The sequence below is a fragment of the Acanthisitta chloris genome, unplaced genomic scaffold, assembly GCF_000695815.1.
Source record: "Acanthisitta chloris isolate BGI_N310 unplaced genomic scaffold, ASM69581v1 scaffold20743, whole genome shotgun sequence".
In the NCBI taxonomy this organism is placed as follows: Eukaryota; Metazoa; Chordata; class Aves; order Passeriformes; family Acanthisittidae; genus Acanthisitta; species Acanthisitta chloris.
The window spans coordinates 129-11,907 of NW_008663550.1; the positions used below are offsets into that span (position 1 = coordinate 129).

Here is an 11,779-nt window from a genome sequence, read left to right on the forward strand (position 1 = left end):
CTGGGCTTCCTCCCCATTTTGCGTCCCAGAGTGCTCTCGGTAGGCCCCGAGTGTTGGTGCAGGTGGTACGTGTTCCCTCTCCACTTTCCCTCGCCATTCCTTCGTTTGGAAATGTATTCATCCTCCTCCTCTGCAGAGGAATTGTCTTTTCAGTGCTTTGCATGTGGAGGAGAAGGCAGGGGAGGCTGTGAGAGGTTTGTGCTTTGGCTTTTCCCCCTACACCATATGCACACGCTCCACCCTCCTGTCGCTGGGGAGGAAAAAAAGGTGCCAGTTTGGTTCGGTTGTATGGAAACGAGAATTTCGGCCTCAAGGAGCAAGAGCAGTGATTTTCCTTCTAAGATGTTCCCTCTAAATGCTTCCATGGCGCTAGAATGGGAAGTGGAGAGGTCGGAGAAAGGAAAGAAAATGGGTTGTAGGAATTTTGGGGAGTGGTAGAGAGATGTGTGTGGTTAAAATGTCTCTGCAGAAAGCGTTTTGCCATCTCCTGTGTTTTGCTGTGTGACTTCACCTCCTCAGGTTTTGATTACAGGTTAAGATCACCTTGGATGTCTGTGATCCTTCAGGGAAGAGCTTGAGGCAGGAAAGAAATGCAACTGGGCTGTGTATTCCAGCACTTAGTACGCCGAGGCAGTTGGTCTTTTCTGGAAAGACTGCTTTCAGCCTATCGCTCTCCTTCTCTTGGACTTTTTCCTCCCCCTTTAAGCTAAAGGCGAAGTCTCTTCTGTGCTCTGCTCCCCGGAGCCCTGGATTGATGTGTAAATGACATCTGTTGCTCAGCCGGTTCGGGTTGTGTGGAGGAAAAGTTCCATTTTGACGGTGGCTTTCGGGAAGCACCAAAAAAAAAAAAAAAAAAGGGCAGGGAAAAAAAACGCCAAGCACCGAGCGAGACAAGCCCATTTCTGTCTCTTCCTGTATGTCCTCAGCCCTGCAGTGATTTGCTCAGGAGGCGATGCAAAAGCGCTGGGTGGTGGTTTTCGGAGTGTGTTTTGGTGGCAGAGTTCAAATGAATCACTGCCTTCCGCCGAGGCTGTAATGTTCCTGAAGTTTTCCCTCCGATCCGTTTTCTACGGTAGTAGAACTTGTTCCCATCCCATTGCTTGTTTGCTTTTCTGCTCGGATTTTGCTGCTGTTTTTCTTTCAGGCTGATAATTGTTTCGGTTACTTCTGCGCAGAGACTCTAAAACTGTGGTAAAAGTCTTTTCTTTAGCCTTTGGAGTGGAGGTGCCGAGCGGAGGGTTTGGGAGAGGGTTTGGAAAGGGACAGTGTGGAACGGGAGGTCGAACTTTTGCAGCTCGGAGAGTTTGTGTGGAAGTAGTTTGTGTGTGTGTGTTCGGAGGGTTGTGGCCGCTCCCACGACGTTGATGCGCTCTGAATTCCTCGCTGCTGGCCCCCGGGCCGGGGGCAGAGAGCTTTGTGCTGGCCGAGCCCCAGCGGCGCTGCCCGAACAATGTGCGGAGGAAGGAGGTGGAGGGCGGTGTGGGCGGGACGGGGCCGCGAGCATTGTGTGCTGCGGGCTGCCCGGGGGCTCACGCTCTGATTGTGTTTTATTTTAGGAGCTGGAGGAGGAAATGACATTCAGTGGTGTTTTTCTCAGGTGAAAGGCGCTGTGGATGACGATGTAGCAGAAGGTAAGACCAATATTTGTCACTGTTTTCTCACTTTTTAGCTGCCCCTTCCGTAGGCGTCGGTGAAATCCCTCGGTGCTGCTGGGTGCGAAGCAAATGCACAGTTTAGGTGCTTTCCCATCCCTAGGTTCAGGATTAAACTGTGGTTTGAGAGTAACGTTCAGCACAGTTGTCAAAAAGGCTGAGTTCAGGCTTCCTAACTATTTTGCTGGAATTGTTTTCCGAGATGGTTAAGATTTTTCTGCCTCTCAGCTCTTGGTTTGTGTTTTTTTCCTAATCTGCAGTATGGGGAATGTGATCCTTGCATTCCACAGGGAGGTGTTGTGAGAATTAATTAATGTATGTACTCTTTGAAGATCTGAGTGCTAGATAAAGGAATTTTCCCCATCTTTCCAGCCCCTACTAAGCAGGAGAGGCAGAAATCCGAGTGTTGGTGCGTGCTGACCGGTTACATAAAGCGCCGGTTGTGCTGGAGGTAACGCTGGGAATTGTCTGAAAGTTTCCTGAGCTGGCAGTGACGAGTGTCACCTCACACTGAGATGGCTGTCTGAGGCTGTCACTGCGAGGGCTGTGCTGGCTCCTGGCTGCTCCTGGGATCCTGCAGAACCTCTGCTGGGACCTGCCTGGAGAAGATTCCCTGAGCGCTGGGCTGATCTGTCCTGTCGGCACAGCACGAGTTAAAATTCTTCTTTTGCAAGCAGTTGGCCTTGTCACTTATGTAATTCCTGGTTTTTTTTCTTTTTTTTTTTTTTTGCATATCTTGAATGCTCTGACTTACAAGTGAGATTAATGTTATATTTAGAAAAGCAGTAACTACAGTTTCCATTATTTCCCCATTTGACATGTGGTTCAAATTAGCTTCTAAAGGCCAAACAAAAAAAAAATCAGTGTAAACAGAAGTGTCTTGTTTTTATTTATTAGCTGCAGCATGTGGCAAGTGATGCCCTTTCCAAGGCTCCTCAGCAAGCTGAAAGATGGTTTTGGAAGTGAGAGAGCTCTAACAATCTGAAGTTTAAATCCTTCAGGAGGAAGATTTTAAGGCTTGAACTCAAAACTGCTATTAAATGTATAACTTTTCCTTGACAGTCTTTGCATTCTGTAATCTTTGTTTTAATTACACATCAAGCTACATCCTTAATTAAGTACCAGTATTGGAGAGGTTGTGGTTGTGTGGCAGGTGCTTGCAAATAATTCTTCATTAAAATAGATGTGGTGACCTGCATGGAATAGTAATGAGCTAGTATATATGTATAGGAAGGTGTCTTTTGCAGGGACCTGGAAACGTGGAAGTGAGGAAGTAGCTTGTCCTTACGTTGCTGAGCTGCTCTGCAGTGCTGTGGTGGTGTCCCAGGAGGAGCAGTGCCTGCCCTGTGCCTCCTGCACGCTGCAGCCACCGCGGGGCAGCCCAGGGAGCCTTTCCTGGAAGGTGTTTCATCCGGGCAGGCTGGTTCCAGAAAGCTGTGAGAATGCCCATTTTTGAGTTTCTGGGCCATTCAGCCTTCTGATTTTGTGACCCAGGAGCACTTCTGTTTTGCTGTCGGCTGTAGCTGGCTTAGCCTGAGTCTTAGATATAAACCTTAACGTCCTGCAAGGCATCCTGAAGGGAACTCCCAGAGCCTGGGAGAGCTCCCAGGGTTGGTGCTGCACTTGGCTGTCATTAACTTGTTGAGCTGAAGTTGCCTCCTTTTCCCACTGAACAGGGAGTAATATTCAGCTCTATAATTCCAGTTTCAACTGCTGGAAGCTGCTGAAAGCAGCTGGGTAATCCAAGTACAAGTTTAGTTTCCTCGGGATCCTTTTGAGTTCCTGTTATGCCTCATCCACCTCCCTGTGGCTGTTGAAGGGTTAGTAACATTTATCGGTTGCATTTCTGGCTTTAAGGTTCACTTTTAGCACATGGAGCCTTGTGTGGCTCTTGCACAAGTTGGAGCAGAAGCTTTGCACACTTGTGGTCCTTTGGGATGCCCAAGGACAAGGTGATGGTGGCTCTCAGTGCAGTCTGAGGACCTCTCTTTGTTCCCTGCCCTGTGGCAGGTCCCGTGGTGAAAGCTGAAGGAAATCTTGCTGTCTGGAGCCTTAATGACTGTTTAATCACTGTGGTCTGCCCTGAGCAGGTCTGGACTCTGAGCACGTCTGTGGTGAGGACAGTACCAGCTTGTGTAGCATAGTACTGGGCGTGTGGTTTTGGTTTTGAATGGATTTAAAGGCCAGGTTTTAAAAATGATCCCTTGTTGTGGAATGCTGAAACTTCATGTTAAAATAAAGTGAAGAAAACGAACCTGAAAGAACTGAGTTTCACTTTCTGTTTTCTTGCTGTTGGTACTTCAGTGTTGAAATATTTGCATTGGGAAGTTTGACAGTAGCAGTGATTGATAACCAGGAGAGCTGTCTCGTTTAATGGCATTAATCAGCAGGATGCAAATCCAGTGGTCTCTGCAGTGCTGTCTGTAACACAGGCCAGTGCAGAACATGTTCAGTACAGGAATGCTGGCAGCAGCTTTCGAGCACTTGCCAGGAGTGCTAGTACCAATAAACTTAAGGTCGGATCTGACCTTGCAGCCTTCACATCACATGTATCACCTCTAATTCTTTTGATACTCACCCTGGAATGGCTGTTATAAAGTCAATATCTGGTGGCTTCGCGGCTGAAACACGAACTCTGATACACAGTTTTAAATTTTCTGGGTTTCTAAGCACGCCCTGATGGATGGATGTGACAGTGGTTTGCTGGAGCTGTTGGGGGTGTGAGGGAAGGGGGCGAGCAAAGCTGTTACTGAGTGGTGCAGAGCTCGGTCTGGGGCCTGGCCCTGATGCTGAAGGGGATGTGAGTGTGTGACCAGCCTGGCTTCCCTCGGTATGTGTGGAATTCCTCCTGCTCCTGAGCTGTGGTCTGGCCCTCTCAGACCACGGTTAGGCACAGAAATTGGGTTATGAGTTGAAGTCTCAGTGTCAGCCTCATTATAACTGGAGTCCTTCATTCCAACCCATGGCAAAAGTTTGCCTTTTTGTGATACATCAGCCCCAGGGCAAAGGTTGTTGTACCCTGTGCTGCCTCTGTTCCTGAAATAGTTTTCCTCTCTTAATTTTATATTTGTCTTGCTGGAGCCCAGTCCTGCAACAGATCTGTGTTCAACTTGCTTCATCCACTCTGTTGGATTAGATGGGACATCTCCAGTGGAGAACAGAGAGTGATTGTTCGTGATCAGGTTATCAAAGCCTCTGTAGTGCACTGATTCCATTTTCTTTTGTGCCATCACAGTTGCAGTGCAAGTAAGACTTCATTGTCCAGAAATACTCCAGTGTTTTCTTAGTGGAAGTTTCCTTTATGGGAACGATTACAGAAGAGGATTACAAAGATTTCCAGCAGTAGTTTTGTTGGTTTTACTCTTCTGCTGTTCTCCAAGATGTGGCAGAATAGCAACTTCAGCTGGGAACAGCTAAGAATTGTGAGTTTGAGCTGCCTCTGAAAACTGGACACTTGCTCAGTGGAGTGAGTTGTTTTTCAGAACAAATCGAGCCAAATCTGTTTAATTACCTGGCAGAAGGAAGGAAGTCCAACTCCTCTGTCTTGAATGCTCTTCCAGGTGTGATTCAGAGATAGAACAAGTCTGATAGTCTGGGTCCAAGGCTGGGAGCCAGGAACTTAAGTCCTAGGCTTTAACCCTGAGTGATTACTGCTCATCTTGGACAAGTTGTTTAACTATTTCCTGCCCAAATTGTCTTTGAAAAAAGTACCTGAATATAGTCAGTGCTAATTACTTAATTTTCAAGTTTGTTGCTTGCCCATTCTGTGCTGCTTTGTTAATAGCCTGGGACTTGTTCCATGTTTCCTCTTTTGAGAGCCAAAGCTGTAGCCTGGTTCAACTGGTGAAGGTGGTGAGCAGATGAAATCTCTCGTGTCTCTATCCCTAGCTTGTGTGTGTGGTCAGAGATCTGAACGGGGTCAGACCCTGCCCTGGTTCAGCACTTGGCTCTAGGTGTGTTACATCAGTCAAGTGCAGTTTGATGTTTATTTTTGACAGGCATCCAAATTGCAGAGCAGCGTTGAGAGCTGTTGCTTCAGCAGTGGTGGTTAGTCATGAATGCATGAAGTGTTATCTCTGAGTAAGGAAAACTGAAGCCAGGAATGAGGACTGCTGTGCAAAAGCAGTTTGCCACCTTCTGGGCTTTTTTTTTAATGGGAATAAATGGAATGGGAAGGGAGGAAGAATTCTCAGAGGAAAGTGGTGATGGTGTGAGGTTGTGATGCTGAGGAAAGATTGGGATGTAGTTGTGGGAGGGAAGTAAATTTGGGTTTTTGAGGGCTGTGGTCATGTTCTGTATGAAGTAACATCAGTTACAAGGAGCAAGGCCTAGTAATAGGTTTGTTTTTAAGAGGTGTTTTGAAATACTTGAGGTGACAGCCCTGTTCTGTATTCCCAGGCCTGCTCCTGTGTTTCAGCTGGTTTGGCTGTGTGCAGAATGACTGTCTGTCTCTGGGGAGAGAAATGGGGCTACTGTGTTCCAGGAACTGCTGGTCTGCCTTGACTAGAGTGTGCATTTAAAGTGGGAAGTCCCCAAAACAAAGAGCATTTAGCAAGTAGCTAAATAGTCAGTGGCTCTTTAGCTCCCCGAAGTAATTCAGTGCTCTCTTGGGTGGATTTGGGAGCTCTTCAGCTGTCAGTCACACTGACCAGTATTGTTCTCTCCCTCTGTGGTGCTTTGCTGTCCTTGGAATCTGTGTTAAATTCAAGATTCGCTGGAAAAAGGAGTGAGGTTTTCGTGTGGAAAATGTGGTGTTGCAGTGACCGAGCCATGAGACTCCACAGCACCAGCCAGTGCAATTTGCTATCAGCACGGGTCCTGGAGCATTATAGCTCTCGACCAGCTCTGTGGAACTTCTTAGCTTTCAGATTTAAAGGTGCTGCCTAGATGGCTCTGATTGGGTATTTCTACCCTGGAACTGGATTTCTCTGGTAGCTGTGGCTTCATAGCACATGTTTTGGAGGGGCTGAAGTGAAGAGTGGAGCCCTCAGCGGGTGCAGTGCTGCAGGAAGGGTTAAGGGCTGGGTGTTCCTAGCTGTGCTGTCTGCCTGTTTTCCCTTTCCTTTCTGTTCTCTCCTGACTTGCCTATTTAGGCCACAGCTACATGTTTGGCAGCATTTCTGCTTAAAGAGGCACTCCTGCCCACTCTGCTGGCACGGTGCTCCCGTGGCTGCACAATGAACTTGTTTGGGAAGCTGATCCAGCTGAAAAATTCCTAAAATCGTGGTTTTGACTGGAGTATTTTTCAGCTAAACTGAGCCCTGATCTGACTCTGAGCTCTGTGTGTGCTTGTGTCAGTGGAGAGTGATGGAGTGGCTCCTGGCTCCGAGGAACAGGAAGAACGAGGAGGTTGATCTCTTGTGGGACTGTGTGTACAGTCAGAGCAAGACCCTGACCTGAGTGCTGTGCTGCCAGAAGGGACTTTAGACCTTCCCTGTTCCAGGTACAGCCTTGGAACCTGTGCTAGCTGAAGGGCAGCAATTAAATTACTGGGGTGCTATCACTGTGATTCTGGGACACAGTTTTCCAGCAGAACTAGTACACATGGAGCAGATTTGCTGTCTCCACACAGCAGTATGTGGAAATGAGATTTGTTCAGCATTGCCACTGGCTTTGTTAGGGAAACCAGCTGTGTTAGCATCAGTACTGTGCAGTTTCTTGGAAGTTGTTGTAGAAAATAATACCACTTAAATGAGAGATGGATTATTCCTGATTGCTTGACTGTAAAGCACTTTAAAAAGATAATCTGACAAGTGATAATCTTCTTTTATCGTGTCTTATCAGTCTTAATATGATTTGAAAAATGGATCCTGTGTTTGGGGTTTCATCTTTGCCCAAGTGATGTATTGTCCCATGTTAAATGCTGTAGAATTAGGCTTTGTTTTAGAGGCTGTTTAAGTGTGCATCACTTAAGTTTGCTGTGCTGCACCTCCTGCAATAAAACCCTCAATTAACTGATGGCACCAAGTTAAGGCTCCAGTTTGCTCTTTCATCTTCAGGAAACACTGTGCTCCCAAAGTAACTTCATTATAGAAGATGCTTTAGTAACTGCCTTAAGGGTATTTTTCAGTCTTTTTTTTTTCATATTTTCAATGCTCTGTAACAGGCAGTGCCAGAACTGTGTCTACAATATTTGTAGTGTGGAGGGAGAAGTTGAGCAGAACAAGTCGGTGCTGAATGATCATGTGAAACTGAGGTTTGCACTTTGAAAGACCCAACTGAAAGGGGTGAAAAGCCTTGGCATAGGTACATGTTTAGGTTATGAATGTGCACAGAGACAACAGTCCCCGTGTTCCAAGGAAAATGAAAGCAGATAAATGCAGGAAGTGTTTATTGACCCAAACCAATCGAGAATAATCTCTTTCAAGCAGCAGCAGCAGATCTCAGAGTCAGAATAACTCAGGGCAGTTTTGTAGGCTTTAAACTTGGGTGGAACAGATGTAATTATAGCTTTGTTCTATTGCTATGGCTCAGTTATGCTCTTACAACATGCACCAGCTAAATGCTGCTCTTGTAGGGTTAGTGTGTCAGCAAACTGGAACTGGAAAGGACATTGTCCTCCTGTTTGTGCTGCCTTTGGAAATGGGGGAACCCTGGAAAGGAGTCTTGTCTTAAGAGGTAAAGTATTGATACTTTGTGTGTGTGTGCATTTATTAATGATTATATATCACAGAATCACAGAGTTCAGGTGTTGGAATGGACCTTACAGACCAGCCAGTCCCACCCCTGCCCTGGGCTGGGACACCTCCTCACTGGAGCAGGTTACCTGCCCCAATGCAGTGGGACACGGCCTGGGCAGGAGGTGGGATTAGGTGGTGAGGGTCTTGCCTTGTTGTTTTTAGTGACTGGAAGGTTTGGGCTTGTCACTTTGCCTTCGAAACAAGAAGCACCACCAGGTCCTGCTGCTGTGAGTTGATAATGTTGCTGAAAACAATTATTTGAGGCTTCAGTGCACCAGTCGGTGACAGAAACAGAAGTGGCTGGAAGGTTCTCCCTCCCCTCTCCTGACTTACCAGGCTTTTGATAAGCACTGGAGGAGAAGTTATTAATTTGGGCAGCCATTCTTTATCGAAATGTATTTCCCTCTCAGCGATCCACAAGTGATAACACCACCAGAAAAGCAGCATATTTAGGTCACTGGGAAGCCCCTGAGGTAGTTCTGCTTGTGTCTAATTTGGGAAGAAAATTTTAGGGTCAGGAAAAAAGAGGGTTTAAAAGAGTTGCATTGTAAGGAAGATTGATTTCCCAGGTATGGAGGATGCATTCTGTGTGGGAATGTTTCTCTCTGCATTTTCAGTTGCAGTTCTTAAATTAATGCTCTGGGAATAATGTGATCTCCAAACAGACACAGTTGGCACTTTGGTTTTGGGAACTTGAGAAAAGATAATTGTGTATATTCAGGAACAGTTAAGGTAATTGAGACTTCATATTTTAGTTGCTTCTTTAAAATATGGAGTAATTTCTAATACATTCTTGTCTACTAAGTGCCTGGAGCTGCATTTTCAGGTTTACCTCCCCAGAAATGGAGGTAACTCATAGTAATCATCCAGAGTTGTTTCCTTTGGAAGGTCACTAAGGCACTTTAACCCCTCCATGCCTTGGTTTCCCTCTCTGAGACACTTGTGTGCCTGTTCCCCAGAGAGGAGTTTCAAAGCTTTTAGAAGTGTTTGTAAGGATCTTTGAGATCCTTGCAGGACAGTAATACTACTTAACACTCTCTATCTTGTTTTCAGCTGTTATGCAACTCTTCCAAAATCCACAGAAAAGGTCCTAATCTATAAATAGAGGTGGTGAAAGATTTAAAATCATTCATTTAAAAATAAAGGTTGGTATTTTGCTCAGATTAGTAGACTATATATAATTTTAAGAGGTGTTATAAATATGTCTCTGCCTTACAGAGGTGTCAAGATTCCATTTTGCATCACTGAGAGAAGGGAGTGTTAGGAATCTCAAAGTCCAGGCCAGAAATTAGCAGTGGCCTCTGTTTAATAATTATTTTTTTTAAGAGGCTGAGGCGTGTGTGCTTGGCTGGAATAGAAACACAGGAAAACACTTGCCAAGCAGGGGAGAAAAACAGAAGAAAAGGCAACTGCAAAAGGGAAAACTGTTCTTTGAGGCTCTAAGTGCCACTGAAGATTCAGTAAGTATTAGAATGGACTGATAAAGTGACCACAGTGAGGGAAGTAACCAGGAATTTTTATTCCACAGTCACTTAGCTGTGTTTTCATCTCTGCTGGAAACTTCACTTGTGCCTGTGACCTTCAGAGGCTCAGAGCTCCCGGCAGCCTGCCCAGATCGGTGCCTCTGCCTCCCTCCTGTCTCTGGGCTGGGAGTCCTGCCTGCCTAAATCAGTGCCTCTGCCTCCCTCCTGTCTCTGGGCTGGGGCTGGGGGTCGCGACCCATGGGAGTCCTGCCTGCCTAAATCAGTGCCTCTGCCTCCCTCCTGTCTCTGGGCTGGGGCTGGGGGTCCTGCCTGCCTAAATCAGTGCCTCTGCCTCCCTCCTTTCTCTGGGCTGGGGCTGGGGCTGGGAGTCCTGCCTGCCTAAATCAGTGCCTCTGCCTCCCTCCTTTCTCTGGGCTGGGGCTGGGGCTGGGAGTCCTGCCTGCCTAAATCAGTGCCTCTGCCTCCCTCCTGTCTCTGGGCTGGAGTCCTGGCACTCCACACACTGTCCGAAGTGCAGCAGCCTCCTGTGTTCTGCACGGGGAGATGAAAGGCCTGAGCTTTTGGTCCCGAAATGAAAGCTTTGGTCAGAGCAGTCTGAACCAGCAGAGCAGTTCCTGGGAGTTGGTTTCAGTCTCTGCCACAGGAGTGCACAGCAAGTCACACAATTCTGGTTCTGAAAAGCACTGCCAAATATTACACTTTTCTATAGTGCTGCTCCTGTTTCCTAACTTGCAGTGTGTGTTTTGGAATGGCTTCAGCAAAAAGGGCAGAATGAAGCTATTGCAGTGCTCAGTCTGTAGCTTTCTCAGGGACAAGAAAGGCATTGCCTGGAGGCTTCTGTTCCCTACGTGCAAAACAATGGCCCAGTATGTTATTTCCAAACATATTGTTATTTGCAAACAGAACAGCAACCCCTGGCTGCACTGCAGAGCAGCCCATTGAAATTCTGCCTGGGATTCCAGCTGAGACTTCCATAAATAGTTCAGGACTACTTCAGAACACAAACAAAGGCTTGCTGAGGGGTGGATGCTGTGCTGGGTGTGAGGGATATCTCTGTAGGGTGACAGAGCTGCCAGCAGCAACTGAGAAGTCAATAATTACCAATCAAATTAGTTCCAGGGGCTCAGGAGTTGCCTGGTTTGAGCAGAGAAATAGAAGGGATAATAAAAACTAACAACTGTAAGCAGAAGTAGGCAGAGTTTCCTTTTAGTGTTGAAATTTTGTTGTTGTTTTTAAAATAAAAACCATTAGGTGATGCCTTGAGGGTTGTGGCTCAAGGAAATACAATTTGAAATGAAAGTGATTTATTCTTTCAGCGAATCATAGAATTTAGAGGTTGGAATGGACCTTACAGATCATCCAGTCCCAACAGGGCTGACGGGGCCTTGGCAGGATGTTCTGTGCATGCAAATCTTTGGGCTGTACCTATTGCTGCTCTTAGATGCTCTTCATCTTTCTTGGTGGGAAGAACAGCTTAACAGCTGATTCTTCTCTTTTTTTAAGGCCAAGATGGTATTTCTGAGCTTGTTGAGTTTTTTTTATTTCAAGAACATTCTTTTTCATCCCTCCTAGGCACACTGAGAACAGCTTCCTAAGAAAATGGGAGGATAAATAAAGCAGCTTAGGCAATAAAGCACTTCTGCTACCGAGGGGTAATTGGCCTGTTTGGGAAACAGATGCATTGCTAACATATTCATATCTGAGAGGAGAAGTAAAGCTTTAAAGCCCGAATGGAGCTTAGATTGTTTGAATGCATTTTGGGGAATCCTCACACTGAGTCTAACCTGCCTTTCAAAGGATGTCTTAGGAGAATTATGGAGCAGTTGTGTGAGCATTGTGGATAAATCCTGAGAGCCTGCTGAGGGTGCACTGTGCTCTAAGGGTGCAGGTTTTCCAGGGCACAGAGATGGAGCTGGGGTCTCCTGGATCTCCTGGGTTTATAGCATGTCCTTTATCTCCAGGC

The 11,779-nt window shown here is 46.4% G+C and overlaps 1 protein-coding gene across 1 annotated transcript in view; it reads left to right on the forward strand.

Moving 5' to 3' along the window:
• Positions 1–1,035: 1,035 nt before the first annotated feature.
• The window catches only part of PPP2R2A (protein phosphatase 2, regulatory subunit B, alpha), a 25,582-nt gene continuing 14,838 nt past the window's right edge, over positions 1,036–11,779 (forward strand). The window contains exons 1-2 of the mRNA XM_009071036.1: positions 1,036–1,072; positions 1,557–1,631. Of these exons, the coding sequence (XP_009069284.1) occupies positions 1,036–1,072; positions 1,557–1,631 (112 nt within the window). The remainder of the gene's footprint in view (positions 1,073–1,556; positions 1,632–11,779) is intronic.